Below are 18,917 nucleotides of genomic sequence, written 5' to 3'. Positions count from 1 at the left end.
CTGGAATACTAGCTCACTGCTTATTGGATACTGTACTGTACTATGAACTACACAAATAGTGATTATTGTAGTATAGAAGTATGTGGGGGATGCACAATATATTGGTACCTTATTGGCTAATTATGTAATTTTCAAATGTATCTGTACCAGTTAATGGTTAATATTTTTTTTACTACTCTATTTTTATATTTACTATATTTATACATTTAGATTGCCTTTTCATTATAATGTTGTCAAGTCACCTTTATTTATGTAGCACTACAATACAGATTGTTTCAAAGCAGCTTTGCAGTGACAACAGGAAAACAATGCAACAAAGTTTGTTTCAGCTGTACAGCAGACCTAGAAGAAAATAGTGTCATAGTCCAGCCTAAGTAAGGTCAGCGATGTTCATTTTTGTTGTAAAAAAGAAAAAGAAAAAGTTATTGATTTAGTTTATACAGCATTTATCTATACAGCTGCTCTGGAGAAAACAGCGATGTCATCGTCCAGCTCAGTTCAGTTCTCATATAATGGTGTCAATGCAATCAGATCAATAATATTGTTGAATATTAAGTGTTGTGATGCCTTAATTTAGTTGTGACATTTAAAATGATTTATTTAGACAAAATAATATGGAATATTGTGCTGCTCACTCTCACTTTGTATATTGAATGAGATGATGTACAAGAAAACATTATTAAGCAGCTGATCTAACAGATCCTTGACAGCGTGATAGATGTAGATCTATGCACCAGTAATTTGACGCCACTGTTTCTGTGAAGGTTTTATCTGCAGTGATTTATTTGCCGTCAGAACCTTCTAGAACACGTGGACTTGTGTTCTAGTAAGGAACGGCTGCTTGAATGTTGCTGGATGGATAAAATCATAAGTGCATTAGGTTGAATGAACCCAGAGAGGTTGTGAGGTGTTTTATCAGCTCTCTCTCTCTCTCTCTCTCTCTCTCTCTCTCTCTCTCTCTCTCTATCTCTATCTCTATCTCTATCTCTATCTCTATCTCTATCTCTATCTCTATCTCTATCTCTATCTCTATCTCTATCTCTATCTCTATCTCTATCTCTCTCTCTCTCTCTCTCTCTCTCTCTCTCTCTCTCTCTTTTGCCACACTGTGTTTGTTTTTCCAGACGGGCAGCTCTTAGCTCAGGTACAGAACATTAATAATTAAGATAGAACCTGGTGGCCTTTCTGAGGGACAGATGACGGGCTGGCACGGGGAAGAAGGGGGATTGCTGCATCGAGAGATTGAGAGAAAGATAGATGGCTAGAGAAGAGTTTCTCCATCTGATTGAAGAAGGCTTTTCATCTTCTGTATTATCTATATCATCTTGACCTTTGTAAGCAAACAAGGTCTGATTGAGAGATTCTCCGTCTTTGAGGTCAGCTAGTGAGTGTTGTTGTAATGGTTCTTCTCAGAAGATTTAACTCTTTCTTAGCTTAGTCTCATTTTAGAAATAAAATGAGACTTGTTGACACAGTTAGAGAACAGCTACAAAATGAACATGCACAATATTTTGGTGCCATAAGAATTTGAGAATTATTTGACTTTTGATTGTAAGTTGATTGCCAAATTTAAAGGGATAGTAACCCAAAGACCTACAAATGAAAATTCTGTCATCATTTTCCTCAAGTTGTTCCAAATCTGTATGAGTTTCTTCTTCTGTTGAACACAAAAGAAGATATTTTGAAGAATGTTGGTAACAAGACGGGTTGACATAGCTATTGACTTCCATAGTATTTTTTTTTCCTACCATGGAAGTCAACGGCTACCGCCAACTGTTTGATTACCAACATTCTTCAATATCTTCTTTTGGGTTCAGCAAAAGAGAGAAACTTATACAGGTTTGGAACAACTTGAGAGTAAATGATGACAACATTTTGGGGTGAACTTCCTTTTAAGCCTGTGTTGAGAATCTCCTGTGAGAATATTAAGGTCTCAGGAGAAAAATATATGAACTAGTAGGTCTTCATTTGCTTTGCTCTCCATTTTTAATATTTTTTTTCTTAAAGTTTCTTCTTTTTTCCGCCCCTTTTTTCTTCTTCGGAGTTTCAGTTTTGTGCTTCAAAAAGATCATCAGATGTTCAGTTCCTGTATTTTGACCGATCTTGTTTTTTTCTGTGTGATTTTATCAGTGATGTGGAAATTCCCACTAGAACTACAGCGCTTTAGCGATGTGACCTCCGCTGCTGTGAGTTGTAAGATGTCAGTCTGATGTACATTCCTGAAAGCTAACAGGGCAGAGGTGAAAGGCCAATGAATGGCCTTCTGGGAGGATTTGTGTGTACACAAAGTGGTTCTGTGGTTAGGGTTGGGACTTTTCTGTTGTTATTATTCTGAGCCAATGACTATATTTATTCCCCTGACCTTTACAGAAAACCTTTTTCATTTGTACATTTTCATTAATACATTTAGTATGTTTAGTATAGCCTTTTGATGGTTTACACAAAACTCAATCCTGCATCTCCCACATGAGCACCACACGTTTGTGACCACATGCGCTAACTGTCCAGCCAAGGCTCAAACAACCATTTGCATTCTTTTTGTGTAGTGTAACATCTGTTTTATGGTTATTTATTGGATATTTTTCTTGTTTCTGTAGCACTGCCAGTAACTCGAACCGCAGCACGCCGGCCTGCTCACCCGTCCTGCGTAAACGCTCGCGCTCCCCGACGCCCCAGAGTCCAGAGGGAGAGAACATGGTGGAAAAGAACTCCGATCATTCTTCCGATAAATCCCCTTCCACCCCGGATCAAGCCGTCCAGCGCACTTACAGCCAGTCGCTTTACAACACCCGCACCGGAGGAAAGAACTCCAAGGTAAATGTGTGACTGACTGTACTTACTGTACTTCTGCTCTCACCGTCTTCATATACTGGCACATCTATTGCTACTGTGGGGTCAAATTCCTCCTCAGTGCAGGCTTGTAAACTCAACTCTGAGTACTGCAGGTGATTTATACCTGTAAAGAAAATAATCTACATTTCCCTACAAGATACCAATGTTTACAGTTGTCCAGGAAATTTACTTAAAAACCTAGTGAGTTGCCTATCCAGGGAACAGTTTAGTCATCATACACACACAAAAAGTCATCATACACACACAGTGAGTACAATTGTATACCCCCCCCCCCCAGTGTTTGTATACAATTGTATACCCCCCCCCTCCAGTGTTTGTATACAATTGTATACCCCCCCCCTCCAGTGTTTGTATACAATTGTATACCCCCCCCCTCCAGTGTTTGTATACAATTGTATACCCCCCCCCTCCAGTGTTTGTATACAAACCCCCCCCCCCCCCCCCCCCCTTCTTACACTTACACTACATGGTCATTGTGAACATAGTGATCACCTCAGAAGATCTGTAGCTTCAAGAGTTTAGGCTATATGTACGCATATTTACAGATATTGCCTAATTTGCATATTTTATTTTATTTTTAAGACAAAGTGTAATACAAAAAGTATTTCTCTTAATATGAAGATTAATCTGGTAGAAATGTATGAGAATATCTATAAAGGGAAGAAAAAGTCCTATTCACCTGTAGTGTGATAATAGTGTCCCCTGTTGTGGTCATTTTCAGGACTTTCGTCCCGGGTAGAGATTTTGGCACACATCCCACGTTGTTCAATGGGGTCATATTAGTCTATAACAGTTGAGATATTCTCCGCTAAATGAAGTGCATACAAATCTTACCCAGGACCTAGACTATGTGTGTGTGTGTGAGAGGCAGCTCACTAGTTTTTGAAATACTGTAGAGCTCTTGCTTTCTTTTTCCTATCATTGCATATGTTGAAGGATTGCATTTGGAAGGTAAAAGATTAAGCTCTCCCTTTCTTCGAGAAGAACATGCTTCATAAAAACAGTACATCATCTAGTGAAGCACATCTAAGTCTAATCTGAAGTCAGTCAAGTCGTTGCATTATCATTTCATGACCATCAGCACCTCATGTACCAGAATGATTTACAGAACATCTCTTCTGCTTTGATACTGTACGTGGGGAAGCTTTGCCGCCCAATGGTGTTTTTATTTGTCTGCACATAATTCATAGTTTTCTTTTTGTTTTTGTTTGTTTTCTGATATCTGTTCTTTCTCTCATGCATGCTAGTCCCACAAGAGACTGTCTAAAGTAAGCATCACTCTTTTCTGCTCTACCGTACCTCCACCCTGCATGTGACCCATCCCATAATGCTTTGCATCACCTGTCTGCGCTAACCTAGTAAATGCTAAGCAAACACTGTGCAAGACTAGCTAGTAATGCCAAGTTAAATGTTTTGAACTTTCTGATACAGACTAGCCCCTTTCACACATACAGTCTTTACTGGTAAATTACTATTAAGAGATCATGTGTGAACGCGACCTTTCCAAAAGTACCTGTAAGTTCTGACAAGTTCCCGGTATGAGAAGTTGTAACATTACCAGTAAATTACCGTTATGATTCTGTGTGTAAACAAAGAACAGGATTACGGGTATGAGCACATGCGAGGTTAGAACACGTTTAGAACAGGTTTTGCTTTTAGCCAATCATAATGCTCTGTCGGATCCGTTTATGGTAAGTTCCACTGCTTTTAATAGTTTTTCTCTGTAAACGTGCTAGGCTAGATGGACGTCTGACCTGCGCCACGTCTCATGAACGAGAACCTTGCTGTGTCCAAAATCACCCATTAAACCCTTAAATAGGGCATTATTTGAAGGGACAGCCATTTGTAGTGGGGTCCGAAACCATAGTGGATGTTATCGAGTGCACTCAAGGGAATACCCATAATGCACTGTGAGAGTCTCGTGTCGAATGAATTCCCATGCCTCACCAGAAGATGGCGCCCGAAGCTTAATCATACATCCATCCATTTTCCAAACCGCTGGTTCAATGTGGCTACAGCATAATATCATACAGGTATAAATTCCGTTTTAATCAATTATTAAATTGTTGAGTTAATGTTTATACATGCTATTAGTTTCCATGACAGAGTTTAATATACATCTTTTTAACACTACTGAAGCTGCCAGTTTGTAAAGTATCAAATAATAATTAAACAGCAAGCACAAACTAACTAATAATGCAGCGGACTCAAATTCGCTCACTCGTTTTTATTCAAGTGAACTATATTAGTGGTCTAAAATAGGCAATAGTGAATGAGCCCCTGCCTTCTTTTCCATTAATCAGCACCGCGGCTCTGCAGTTATTGCGTATGCGTATTATAGTAACTGCAATACTACAGTAATTATTATGTGTCTCGTGTTTTTTGGAGCAAAATTGCATTCTGTGCGAACCTTACGCATGTCACTCAAATTTAGTCAAATTGGACAGATAGTGAAACTAAAACGCTTCTCGTCCAGGTAGATGAAGAAAACAGACGTCTTTAAAGGTAATTTCCAATAATTTACATCATAGAGTTTACCGGTAAAGTCATTCTGGTAATTTTATGGTAATTTACTGGGATTGCTGTGTGGGGATTATTAAAAAGATTCTATTTGACACCAAATGGTGCCGATGCAGCATCACAAGAGCAGAAGTTTTCAGTATGCCATAGTAGAAACACGTTACTTGTGTCAGTCAATTTATTTTCTAAAGACAGATATAGAGGGATGAATACATATTTATAAGTAAAACATTTCACACCTGACCTCTCTTGATGAACTTTCTCTCCAGTATGACAGACTAAACCTGATTAAAGTAAGAAATCAGTATTTGTGCCCTTGAGCTCAGACCCATCCTTTGAGAAGAAACCACAGTAGAGTACTTTAGAGTCCCAGTGTGTGTGTGTGTGTGTGTGTGTGTCCAATGCTCGCATTACACTTCTTTCTCCATTCTTTTAGGTCTTTATATTTGTGTATATGAACCATAAACTTGTATCACAATCACTGTTAAGACATTTTTAGGATAGTTGTGTTATTTTGTGTGTTGTTTTATAGATCTGTCCTGTCCTCCATAAAATGCATTACACGTTTGGCAATGTATAACAACAAGAGATTAATTTAGTGTAAAGACTGCCCCCTTGTGGTAGCTTTGTGTTTTGCGAATGTGCTATGATACAAGCACAGATGAAATATCCTATACACAAACAGAGCCTTCCCATAATCCCTTGTTTTATGATATACTTATACCTGTGCTGATCTAACATTCATGGATGGATGGATGGATGGATGGATGGATAAATCGATCGATGGATCGAGATAGATAGATAGATAGATAGATAGATAGATAGATAGATAGATAGATAGATAGATAGATAGATAGATAGAAATGTATGCATTTTCTGTTGTTGAAGGTTCATGTGTATCCTCTTACGTGACAAAAAGTCCTAAAATGGACATTTTTTGGTACTCATGAGGAAAACAGCGTATAAATCATATTAAATAATGCCTTTTGAAAATGCAAAAATGCAGAAAGTTTTCTGTAATGTGATGGGTTAGGAGATAGAATATACAGTTTATGTACAATATAAAAATAATGATGTCTATGGAATGTCCCCATAAAATGTGTGTTTTGTGTGTGTGATTTGTACATCGCCAAATATAAGTGTTTGTGTATATTTGAATCACTCAGAACCCTTAGAAACTCACTCTGTTTATCTCTTCTTCTTTTGTTTCTTCTACCATCAAAATCGGATTCTTCAAACTCACAGAAAAGTCAAAGCTGGTATAACGTAAGTTTTTTTTTTTTTTTTTACTCTTCATTACTTTTGTTATATGTTTATACAATATTGTGTCAAATATTGGCAGGTTGGGGTTCTTTAGGAACTGGATTCTGTTTTTCATTATTTAAATAATTTGTGTATTGCTCATCTACATGCTATGTCATGTGAATCTCTGAGGGTGTCGCTTGCCAGAGTTAAACTGCCTTCACAGACATTGCATGTAGGAAATGATTACCTTTTTCTTCTGTAAGGCTGAATGTTTGGCCTGACATTTGTTTTCCTGTGGGAAAGAATCCATTTTTTTTTTCAGGTCAGCTAGTACTTAATGACATTTTTCATCATTTTACAAGTGCCTTTTGTGATGTTTTGTCAATGTGTTATTGTCGGTCATAACCTCTGGGCCACTCTGATGAAAGTGTTCTGCAGAAGGTCCGAACAAAGAGCGCAGTGTTCTTTCTCTCAAATAAACAGTGTTTCCGTTTCTGTCATGGATCAGGCGGTGCCACTGTTACTGCTCAAACATACTACATCTAAAACATATAGTATAGCACAGATCATTTGGTTCACATTGAAATCTCAGACTTTTGATTTAGTTTTGAGATCTCTTCTGAGACTCATGTGAGATTGCTGGATTCTGTTTCCTTAGGAGAAATATCTAAGAATTCAGAGATTTAGGAAAAGTTCCCATATTGTCTAAATTGTTTCTCACTGAGCAGCAATTGAGTAGCCTGACTTCATCATACTCATATTCTAGTCAGAATGTGAGTCTGATACTGCTTCATAGGGCTTTGATTATGAGGCGTGTCTTAACCAAACCAGGAAAAAAAAAAAACTCTGCACTCAATTGGATAGACCTACAACCAATCAGAGCAACGCAGTAAGTCAAATACTTTGCATAGCACAGTTGTCAACTACAGAACTCAAATGCACGCACGCTGGACGAAGTAAAATAACGAGTGTTGCTTCTTTTACTTGGCCCTCTATGAGTGCGACCAAAGGAGAAACTACAACGACCACAGGGTTTTCATTGCGTCCCATCTTCTTAGTTACCATCGGAGCCAGCTGATAAATTAAACTTTTGCCGAATCCCATTGGAAGGACGGCAAACACATCTTTCCGATCGACAAATGCCTTGATTGCAGTTCTATGTTCGTCTTTTAAAATGAATGCGCTGTCGATTTCTTTTACAACAGACGTGATAGCGGAATCTCTACATCTCAGTTCTCTAGCGGCAGTCATCTGTGAGGGAAACCAGTTCAACCCAAGCGCTCTTTGATAACGCGATGATTACGTAACTGCAGATCATCTGTCCATCATCGTATAAAGCCCGCCCTGGCAATTTGATTGGCCCGATGATTTCTGAACCGATCATAATTACTCCTCAATGGAGCGAGTCCAGACCGAACTTCCCGACCAAATAATGTTGTGGGCGGGGTTCGGGCTGGCATCCAGGCTAGCAATTGAGATGAAAAGATCTCATTTGTGGGGTTTCCCCCCAGCATCACTTTTAAAGCATAATTATGTTTACCGGTATATAAAATGCACCGTTTTTTACCGGGAGAAATTTAGCAATTTAATGTGCAAATCCTGATTATATGTTTTTATCATTGCTCCACTGCCATAACCACAGCCATATCACCCTGTAGCCCGGGACTGGTGGCCCACTGAAGCTAAGCTGGGTTGAGCCTGGTCAGTACCTGGATGGAAGACCTCCTGAAAACACTAGGTTTCTGCTGGAAGAAGTTTTAGTGAGGCTCACCCTGTGGTCTGTGTGGGTCCTAATTAGAGGTCTGCAATCCCACGGGACCCGACGCAAAAGAGTACGCCGTGGGACAAGTGTGAATGCGGGAGGGAAGTAACTGATAATTGTGCGGGAAGCAGGTGGAAGAAATTACTTGTGGGCTCCAGGAAAATATAATTATCTAATAATAACAGCACGAAGAAGTCTGTAACTGGAGTAACTCTAGTCCTAATGCCCCAGTTTAGTCATGGTGACACTATACTGTAACAAGCACCATCCTCTGGATGAGACGTTAAACCGAGGTTTATACATTTTATAAATCCCATGGCACATCTCTTTAAGAGTAGGGGTGTAACCACGGTGTCCTGGACAAATTCCCTCCATTGGCCCTTATCAATCATGGCTCCTAATAATCCCCATCCATTAAACTGGCTCTATGACTCTCTCTCTTCTATGGCTGGTGTGTGTTGAGCGCACTGTGGCTTCCGTCGCATCATGCAGGTGGATGTTGAGGAGAGACCTCCTGATATGATTGTAAAGCACTTTGGGTTTACAGTAGTACATAGTAAAGCGCTAAATGGGGCAGTTGTGGCCTAATGGTTAGAGAGTCAGACTGGTAACCCGAAGGTTGCGGGTTCAGTTCTCAATACCAGCAGGAAATGACTGAGGTGAGGTGTTGAGTAAGGGTGCCACAGCAAAATGAGTCTGGGTTAGGGGTGTGCGATATCACGGTTTTTGATCGTGGACGATTAAAATGTCTCCACGATCTGCTTTTGAAGAAATATCGTAGTATCGTGCATTTTATCAGTTGCAGTTCTGGCGCCGAGCTCCGTCTCAACATACAACAAATGTTAACGCAGAGGAACGGGACACTGCAGTTCACAGAAGTTCATTATTTGCATGTGCTTTAAAGCCTTGCTGGTTAAACATGTAATTCACGTGCTGATGCGCTGTTCTGACGTGTGCTTTCTGAGCGCATACACCCGAAGCACACGGGCACTAAAAGCCTGTCTAACAGCGTCTGTTTACTGGACTACGTTATAAGTTATCTTTCGAGTCTTATTGCGCTAATATTGTCAAATACACACAAGGTTTACATAAACAAAGTTGGTTATGTCTAAAGTGAAAGCAAACAGAAAAAAAATGAGAGAAAATCTGCTTGTCAAATGCGTGTATTAGACGAATCGCGTGCAGCTCTTAAAGCGAAAGTAGCCAGTTAGTAAACAAGCTGCCTCTTGTCCTTAAAGAGATAGTTCACCCAAAAATAAAAATTCTGTCATTATTTACTCACTCTAATGTTGTTCCAAACCTGTATTAATTTCTTTCTTCTGTTGAAAATAAAAGTTATTTGGAAGAATGTGGCTAACCAAACAGTTGCTGGTCCCCATTGACTTCCATAGTAGGAAAACATATGGAAGTCACTGGAGTACAGCAACTGTTTGGTTAGCCACATTCTTCCAAATAACTTTTATTTTCAACAGAAGAAAGAAACTTATTCGGGTTTAAAACAACTTGAGAGAGTAAATGATGACAATTACAATGTTTGGGAGAACTATCCCTTTAATGTTAATAAAACAACAAAACACAAAGAGGAAATCACTCACTGCTCTTGACTGAGAACTTTAGTAGTAGCTTTAATAATAATAAATGTATAATTTATACAGTGAAGTCTATGTTGTGTTTTATTTTCGTATTTGTTAATTTAGCCTAATTACTTTCTTCAATGCTACTGTTAAATACCCCTTACTGTAGCTGAAAAAATAAAGCACTGTTTATTTCATTTGTATATTAAGTTGTGTATGCTTAATGTGTATCTTTGTTCCTAATTCTTAATAACAAAGAAAATAATGATAAAGATTTTTATCTTCGCCACTTTGGCCTAAATGTCTGCCATTCTTTTTTCTTTTGTTACCTATAAGGCTTTTTTTTTTTTAAATAGGGACATTAGTTTGGCTGTAATTCTCAGTCACTTGCAAAATAGTAAAACCAACATGAAAAAGAATCGTGATAAAATCGTTAATCGTGATTTTCCTGAAAAAAATCGTGATATGATATTTTTGCCATATCGCCCACCCCTAGTCTGGGTGTGTGTGTCCATGGTTTGCAGTGTGTGTGTGTGTTCACTACTCACTCCTCCCAGTGTGTGTGCACTAACTTAGATTGGTTAAATGCATAGGACAAATTCCAAGTATGGGTTATAACATACTTTGCCTTCATAATATGTCACTCACTTTCATTACATCTTTCATATAAAAGCCTCATTCATTCATTCCTTGGAATAGATAGTCATACAACAATGCATTTTCAGTTTAAAGCAAATGATCTGCACTCAATTGAATTGATCAAATTTTGACATGCAAATAGATATCTTTCAACACTTTTTACCAGAATAGTTTTTAAAGGTGCCATATGTAAAAATTGAGGTAAAAATATCCAACAAATGAGCTACACGTATCAAAAGAATGAGAAGAAATAAATGCAATGATGTCATTAAAAAAATGACAAGTTATAGTGCTGCCGAGATATAAACCTGAATTAGCATGCTAAATTACTAGCCCCGGCCCGGCCGGTGTCATAATACCAGTTTCGGCCATGGGAGGCGGTATGCGGGCAACATACATAACCACCAGCCAAACTCCAATACACGAATAACTCGCACGGCTTGTGGGCGTACTTGAACCTGATGTCAATCGCGTCTATATGAGACCGGCCATTATAATTTAGTGTTGAGATGTTGTTCATTGAGTCTCTAATCTCTAAAAATCTCCAAATGAACTGCGGTCTTACGATCGTGTCAATTGATTTGATTAATATGCGCGAGGGAGAGAGAGAGCAGGAGGACTGCGCTCGTGTTGTTTGAAGACGTGAGAGTGCGCGCGCGCGGCCGGGGCGCTCTCTCTCTCTCTCTGCTCGTTATGAGCGCCCTGTCAAGCGCAGCAGTCATTCTATTCTACATCACTCACCGATCAAAATAGGCTTTGGCGGGACAAAGCGGACGATTTGACGGTTTTAGAAGATTAACAACCCGAAACTAAAAAACAGACAAGAGTAGGCCAACTTTCTGGAGGTATACTGCCCCCATCTGGTATGGAATATGTGGATTTTGAATTGATTTTTTTACACAAGGCACCTTTAAATATAGATTTTTTTTTTTTTGGAGGCTGCGTTTAAAATTCACAAAAAAATCTGAGGGAGGTACAGAGTCCTGCACTTGGGCGGGTACCCGATGGGTGAACCATTAATATGATGTAATGGGTGGAATAACATTTACGTTGTCATTTTGGGCCGTGAGTCCATTATCCAAGTTTGTTTCAAATCAATTCACACTGATAGGCAGCTGCTTCGAAAAGTTCCCAATATGCATATTTATGTTCACACTCTGAAGACTCTCAAAGCTTTATATTTACAACGCGGTTTGTAGCGTTGCGCATTATTGCCAGTCGTGCTGAATTTAAGTACTTGACAGCTTCAGTGATTATATAGGGATGGCCCTTTGCTCGCTTTCTGTATGTAGTCTATTCAGAATTTGAATAATTTTTTTATTTGTTTATGCTGCTAGGAGGACCAACCACCACGTATAAACTGCAGAGTTTCAGGAGAGACGACTGCATTTTAATGTGGGTGCAGTTTGGGTCACGGTCTCTGTCAAACGGGTCGGGGATGGAATTCCATTAGTGTTGCTGTCGGATAACGGGTCGGGTGTTCTGTTAAGTAGTGTGGGTGCGGGTTTACCAAACAGGAATCTGCGGGGGAAGTCTGAATGGGCATGATGCTTCTGCATGACTCCATAAACAGAGGAAAACCAATGTGTGGACACCAGCATCTGTGTGGAGATAACAGTCAGTGTTTATAAAGACCAGCAGGAAACAATGATGCTGGGACTCTCTCCAAGTGTGAGCTTATCAGGAAATTGTATACTTTGCTCATTTTTGTTTTTCTCGGGTGGGCAGATAACCGCAAGCTGTTGGATAAATGTGCTCAGTTGTAAGATGGCAGCTGTAAACATGCTAAATACAGACAGTCAAGGAGAAGCTTTTTGTCCACAGGACTGTAAATAATCACGCTCCCTGTTACGGTTACAGTCATTTTTATTTGTTAAGCGCATTTACAAGCCATGTTGTTTCAAAGAAGCTTTATAGAAAATCACGCATTAATGTCTTAAGCTGTAAACCAGAACAAGTGAAGAGTAAGTGTAGCAAGGAAAAAACGCCACAAGATGTTGAGCTAGAGAAGTAAAAAAGTTCTGAGAAATTCTGAGATAGCCTAAAGTACAGTATGAATGGGAATATAGTGTTATTCTGTTTTAATTTGTAGTGGTGCCATTAATCATGGCAAATGTAGGGAAATTAAAACATATTTGTCATTTATTTCTCATGCATTTTCTGTTTTCACTTTATTTTACGGTACGTGCACTTACAGTGTACTTACCTAAGAAAGTACTGGGTAATATAAGGTAACTACATGGGTTAATATTTAGGGAAAGGTTCAGGATAAGTACCTAGTTATTACTCAATTACTATAATAAGTGCATAGTATGTACGTGGGGAATAGGACTGTAAAATAAAGTGCTACCCATTTTCTTCTATAATTCTACTTCAATTAATGGTTATATTTTTGTAAATATTTTAAATGTTAAGTATATTTTAGTTAAACATTTTTTTTCTTCATATTTACCAATAGGACCTAGATTGGGCAACATTGGGCAACCAGACATGTAGTGCTTACATGTTTTATTGTACAAAAAAGAGACTTCCTTAGGACTTCCAAAGAAGAGATGGTTCTACCGAGCGTCTTGCTCCTGAGCTGAACAATGTGTCTGGCTCAACAGTGGCCTCAGATGTTTTGCTTGAGAGGGGTTTGGAGTAGAGGCCAGAGAGAGAGAGAGATGATTCACCCATTTGGCATCCTCTCAACATCCCCCCTTCCTCCAGCCCAGGAAGTTAACTAGAGTTCGTTCACCCCGTGAGAGTGCAAGAACGAAGGAGAGAAGGAAGACTGAGGCGTTGTCCTTGGCCGTGCCTCAACACTAACACCATAAAATGTCTTGTGCACAATGGGGGCGTCTGTGATTCTCTCAAACACTTTTTATCTCTCTATCCTATACTTTCTCCAACTTTTTGATCTCTTTCTCCCACTTCATGAAATAAAAAAAAACTGCTACTTTTGCTATTTTGGGGGGTTTCGCAAAAAAAAAAAAAATTTGTGGAAGCTGAAGTGTCTTGTTCAGGCACCGAACCCTTCAGGTTTTTTTTGTAACATTTCCGGAGAGACATTGAATCATTGAAGTTTGACCTGGGGTGGGGGTGTAATGAAAGTCCTAGGAAAAGCATATAAATCTCCCAGCTCTTCGATCATGAGTGAGAAAAATGTACTGCCTGAAGCAAAGAGCTCACTACATCTGGCACAGCCCCTCCTCCCTCTTCTTCTTTGCATTCTATTGGCCAGCTGGCTTCCCTAGCTCCTCCTCCTCCCTCTTTCTCACACACAAACATTCTCTCAGGCCCCTCCCACTCCTCTTGGCAGAAATGTTTTGTAGAAAGTCTTAGTGAGAACTCTTTCCTGTTGTAATAAAGGGCTGCTTCTGCTCAAGAGAGTCTCTCTGTGAGATTACAATTTATGAGACACATTTTGCATCCTCCAGGAAGATATACTCAAAGGGACGAGCCGCAGATGAATTCATCTTGACTTGCAAGGATATTAATGCTTGTATTTTGACTATTTTAATCCATGCTAAAGAAATAATTTTGAAAGATTTTTTTTTTTTTATCTGAAGAAAAACCCTGCATTTTTTTTTAACAGGTGGATGTTTTTTTTCTTGGATTTCCTCAAACACATGCCTCGGGATTGTTCTTGGACGATTTTATTTTTCTTGGCAAACATTTAGGATATGCAATATCCTAAATATATATTTTCATCAGATAGCCGTAACTGAAAACCTTCATGAACACTTTGAATCTAAAATATTGTAAAGTGGCAACGTACCTCAGAGTTTCTGGCTGGATCTGGAACTGTTTCTTGTATTTTGTAAATTTGGTGGATCAGCAGGCATAAACCCTCAAACAAAAAGATTGTTTTGCCACAGCCTTTCGAAGCAGACCACTAACAGTCCTCTGTGTCTTGTTAAAAGTTTGACTCATTTCCTGAGGAAACCGTGCTCCGTTTTCATGGTCAAGACTGATACGTCTCTCTTATCAATGTGAGGAGTTCTCCTGCTGTATGTGGAGGATTGTTTGGCTGGTGTTTAGGTGCTGAGACCCAGGCTGCACTACTTAAAAAACAAACCCGGTAATGCCAAAGGACGGGTGCAGAGGTAACTCCAGGTCATTTCAGAGCATGGCCTGCTGAAGCTGGTAGTGAGCTCAACTGCATATCGTGAAGCATTGCACCACCATCAGGAGCTGAGCCAATAAGTGGGAACGTCTCCTCAAACGGACAAGAGCGATGGAAGTCCTCAGCTTTGATGCAGAGTCTGATTGGCTCTACGACTGGGAGGCAGTCCAACAGCCTGAAGTGCCCCCGTGTGATTGGATGGACTGGGATTCAGAGAGTGTTCCTGCTGTAAGCAACCAATCAGAGAGCAGATGAGAAGGGAGTTGTCTCCCTTTTTAGTTTGGCTTTGTTGATGTTAGCAAATGAGCATCTCATTATGTTTCAGTGGAGAGACACGACTACAGAGTTTTACTACTGTGCGCTTGCGGACCTGCTTAGGATAGAGGCCATGCATTTTGCTGTGAATGCAATGATTTGAGGGACTGTAGTAGTTTTTCATACATTTAGTTGTGTACCTTGATGTAGATTGTTCAGCTGACAGAGTATTGGAAAAAATGTATATAATAATATGAATATTAAACATTTAATCCGACAGATAATGTGTTTTAGGGTTAATAAACTGCATTATGCAAAACTAAAATAAAAATTTCCTATATATTCATTCCCACAGAAAGTGTTAATGGAAACAGGGTTACAGCTTTACAAATCCATTTGAGAATTTAATGCTGATATTTCTTTCCATTTTTCACGTGTCTACTATACAAAATCATGGTGACCAGGTATACATTGTTATAAAAAAGGTTGTTTTTTTTATGTATTGAGCTGCTGTTAAAAGAGAAAATATGCTGGGGACACAAAAAGCCTTTATAATATAATTATTTTAATTCTTTCTTTCTAAAAAATAATCAAATATATAGAAAGAGAATGAAGAGAAAATTCTAGGTTTTATTGCATTTACGGGGGTGGGAACAGGCCAAAAAATCTTCACGATTAAAGTAAATGAAAAAAAACCCCCATAAATATACTTACTGATTTTGTTTTTTGGTTATTGTAGGTAAGACAAATAAATGTGTATGTATATATGGGGATACAAATGGCACCCGTTTTGTAGAATGACCCTTTTACAGTTTGTCTCCAAAAAAAACAATGTATGAGGTCTTTGTTCCTTCTTAAGAATGCTGAGTGTTTTAACTGTCTCTGTGTGGATGTTTGTGGTTGTATGTGTGTTTGTCTGTACTGTACATAGCTGGTCTCATTCTCTCTCTCCTCTTGTCACTCAGGTTTTGAGCCCCACGTACAAGCAGCGAAATGAAGACTTCAGGAAGCTCTTCAAGCAGCTGCCCGACACGGAGCGCCTCATTGTGGGTGAGTCTTATGTTTGATCTTTACATACTGAAGGCAGCTACAATATAATAATCCGTCTAGTAGCATACATGTTATAGTTTATCATACAACCTGAAATTACTGCATTGATTTGTTGTTGTTGATTTGGTTAGCCCATATATGTTGAGACCTACCATTCTTTTTTTCAAACTAGTGATTGCCTGTGATATTTTTAGTGTTTAGGGTTGTAAACAATATGTATAAAACATGGAAAGGTTTCATGTATGAAAGTGGAGGATGCATCTTAACATGGACCTTTGAACTCTGACCTCTCACCTCATCCTGACAGACTACTCCTGTGCCCTGCAGAGAGATATCCTCCTGCAGGGCCGCCTCTACCTCTCTGAAAACTGGATCTGTTTCTATAGCAACATATTCCGCTGGGAAACGCTGGTGAGTTGAAATATTACTCTCGTCTCTGAGTGCATCAGTCTCTCGTGCCATTTTCTTGCACAGCTGTGAGGAGAAACGGCGTATTCTGCACGGAATTGACATTTCTGCCTCTCTTTTTCGCTCTGAAAAAAATGATATCCAGTGAATGTACTGTGTTGCTTCAGCAGGTTTGTTGAGCTTGTGTTGTCATCTCTCTATGTCTGTGTGTGTGTAGCTGACCGTGAAGTTGAAAGATGTTTGTTCCATGACGAAGGAGAAAACGGCTAGACTCATCCCCAACGCCATCCAGCTGTGCACAGACAATGAAAAGGTAAACAGAGGTCTTTGACTTTGTGCATAACACCAGTGTGCCAAACTCTGTCGTACATACTAAACATTTGCATATTCTCCTTTAGCACTTTTTTACCTCATTCGGGGCAAGAGATCGGACGTACATGATGATGTTCAGACTCTGGCAGAATGCTCTACTTGAAAAGGTTCGACAAGATATGTCATTGTTCCCAATGATCCTTTAAAAACAAATGTTTGGTGGTCATGTTAGCCCACAAAGTCTCTATGTCTCTCATATTTATCTAGCCATTGTGTCCCAAAGAGCTGTGGCATTTTGTCCATCAGTGTTATGGGAATGAACTGGGTCTGACCAGTGACGATGAAGATTATGTACCTCCTGATGACGACTTCAACACCATGGGGTGAGTCTTCCCCCATCCTGAATGTTGAATCATTTAGGTGATTCATAATTTACAAATCTACACCCTCTCTCAAAGCTTTGTTAGAAGAGGTCCAGGAAACAGATTTTCATTTGCAAGTTTAGGAATATCTGGTATTGGGGGTATTTTGTGTAGTCACAACTATAGTGGTTTTGTGTCCCTTTCCCAGCTTCTAGTACACTCAGATCTACAGATTTAGTCTTTTTTTAGGTCTGAACTCAAGAAGCTATTTTAGCACAAAATACACCCATTCAGATACACGGATATGGTCCCATTTAGATACAGCCAATCCAAACCAGTTTTGCTTTTGAAAAAAGTACTTTTATTCAGCAAAGATCCATTATTAATAGGGGTGTCACAAATTATCGCAATACAAAACTGCAACAATATGTACCGGTGATGGTGACAATCTGTATTGTGAATAATTCACCCAAAATAAAAATTCAAGTTTTCAGAGTTTTAGTGTCAGTACTACATTAAACTAATATATAAACATATATATATATATATATATATATATATATGTTGAATATAATGTATAATATATGAATATTTTTATTCTGGAGTTTCCATTGTCCTGTTTCATCAAATCCAAGCCTATTCATTAATCAAATTTAGCATTTTAATCTACAGTACATTTTTTGTTAACCTTTTACCATATGTCTTGGATTATAGCAATAATATTGTATCGTGAGTTCAGTATCGTGATATGTATCGAATCGTGACATGAGGGTATCGTTACACCCCTAATTAATTAAAAGTGGCAGTAAAAATATTTATAATGTTAGAAAAGATTTCTACTTCAAATAAATGCTGTTTTTTCCTTTCTATTTATCAAAGAATCCTGAAAAAAGTGTCACAGTTTCCTCAAAAACAATAAGCAGCACTATTTTTAACATTGATATTAATTAGAAACATTTCTGGGTCACCAAATCAGCATATTAGAATTTGATTTCTGAAGGACCGTGTGACACTGAACACTGCCCAATCAGAAATACAACAGTAAGACTACAGCTGTACATCCAGTATTCAGATGGCAAATTATCATTGATTTGCTGTAGACGTCTTCACTTCTCCTTTTCTCCCACTGTCTATCAATCCGTCTTCTTGCTATCTGTGGTAGAGGGTCTATTTTGCTGCCCGAGCTGGTAATCTTGACCTGCAGCTGTTGCCCCTCTCCCTGGTGCAGGTACTGTGAGGAGATTCCCGCTGAAGACAACGAGGCCACTGACAACTGTCCCAAAACCCAAGACGCCAAAATGGACATCAGCCCTCAGCTCCACAGGAAGGTTTTCCTCAATAGCAGTCTCAATTCCACAGACAGCACAGACGCTCCGGTCAATGTAAGAACTGGGTCACCTTCATAAAACACATACAGTAACTGTGTTACAGTGGGAATACACCTGCAGAATTGTTTATTAATGGTAATTTATACATGACAGAAATGGTTAGGATGGCCAGCATAATGTTAGCACTGCAAATTGATATTCTATTAATTCAAAATGTTCATAATCATTCTTTTTATCCTTGTAGTTTGATGTGCCCCCAGTGGAGGACTTTACTGGCTGCGTCCCAGAAGACCTCCTGCCCCTGCCTTTACCTGACAACATGCTGTCAGAGACCAGTGGCTCTGCCCATGTTCCCGCCCCATCCCCCTCCCTAGATTTCAATGACAACGAGGACCTCCCCACTGAACTGAGCGACTCCTCAGAAACACACGATGAGGGTGTGTGTATGCAAAATCCATTTCTAATTTACTGTTCCACAACTTTAGTCTGACTGTTTCTGTG

The 18,917-nt window shown here is 39.2% G+C and overlaps 1 protein-coding gene across 4 annotated transcripts in view; it reads left to right on the top strand.

Annotated features, from left to right (window-relative positions):
• gramd1ba (GRAM domain containing 1Ba) overlaps window positions 1-18,917 on the top strand; it is a 52,033-nt gene that overhangs the window by 27,625 nt on the left and 5,491 nt on the right. For 2 of the 4 annotated variants that reach the window (XM_056244011.1, XM_056243998.1), the window contains 9 exons: window positions 2,598-2,814; window positions 6,619-6,639; window positions 15,922-16,006; window positions 16,314-16,417; window positions 16,632-16,727; window positions 16,813-16,893; window positions 16,994-17,109; window positions 18,293-18,470; window positions 18,661-18,853. In XM_056244011.1, coding sequence (XP_056099986.1) covers window positions 2,695-2,814; window positions 6,619-6,639; window positions 15,922-16,006; window positions 16,314-16,417; window positions 16,632-16,727; window positions 16,813-16,893; window positions 16,994-17,109; window positions 18,293-18,470; window positions 18,661-18,853 — 994 coding nt within the window. In that variant the 5' untranslated portion in view covers window positions 2,598-2,694. Of the gene's footprint in view, window positions 1-2,597; window positions 2,815-4,100; window positions 4,122-6,618; window positions 6,640-15,921; window positions 16,007-16,313; window positions 16,418-16,631; window positions 16,728-16,812; window positions 16,894-16,993; window positions 17,110-18,292; window positions 18,471-18,660; window positions 18,854-18,917 lie in introns of all 4 variants that reach the window. The other 2 variants (XM_056244020.1, XM_056244004.1) reach the window with 2 other exon arrangements.

The sequence above is a fragment of the Rhinichthys klamathensis genome, unplaced genomic scaffold (genome assembly GCF_029890125.1).
Source record: "Rhinichthys klamathensis goyatoka isolate OS25496 unplaced genomic scaffold, OSU_Roscu_1.1 h1tg000027l_1, whole genome shotgun sequence".
In the NCBI taxonomy this organism is placed as follows: Eukaryota; Metazoa; Chordata; class Actinopteri; order Cypriniformes; family Leuciscidae; genus Rhinichthys; species Rhinichthys klamathensis.
The sequence above is the reverse complement of the archived record's forward strand: the minus strand, read 5'-3'. Positions and strand labels throughout refer to the sequence as shown.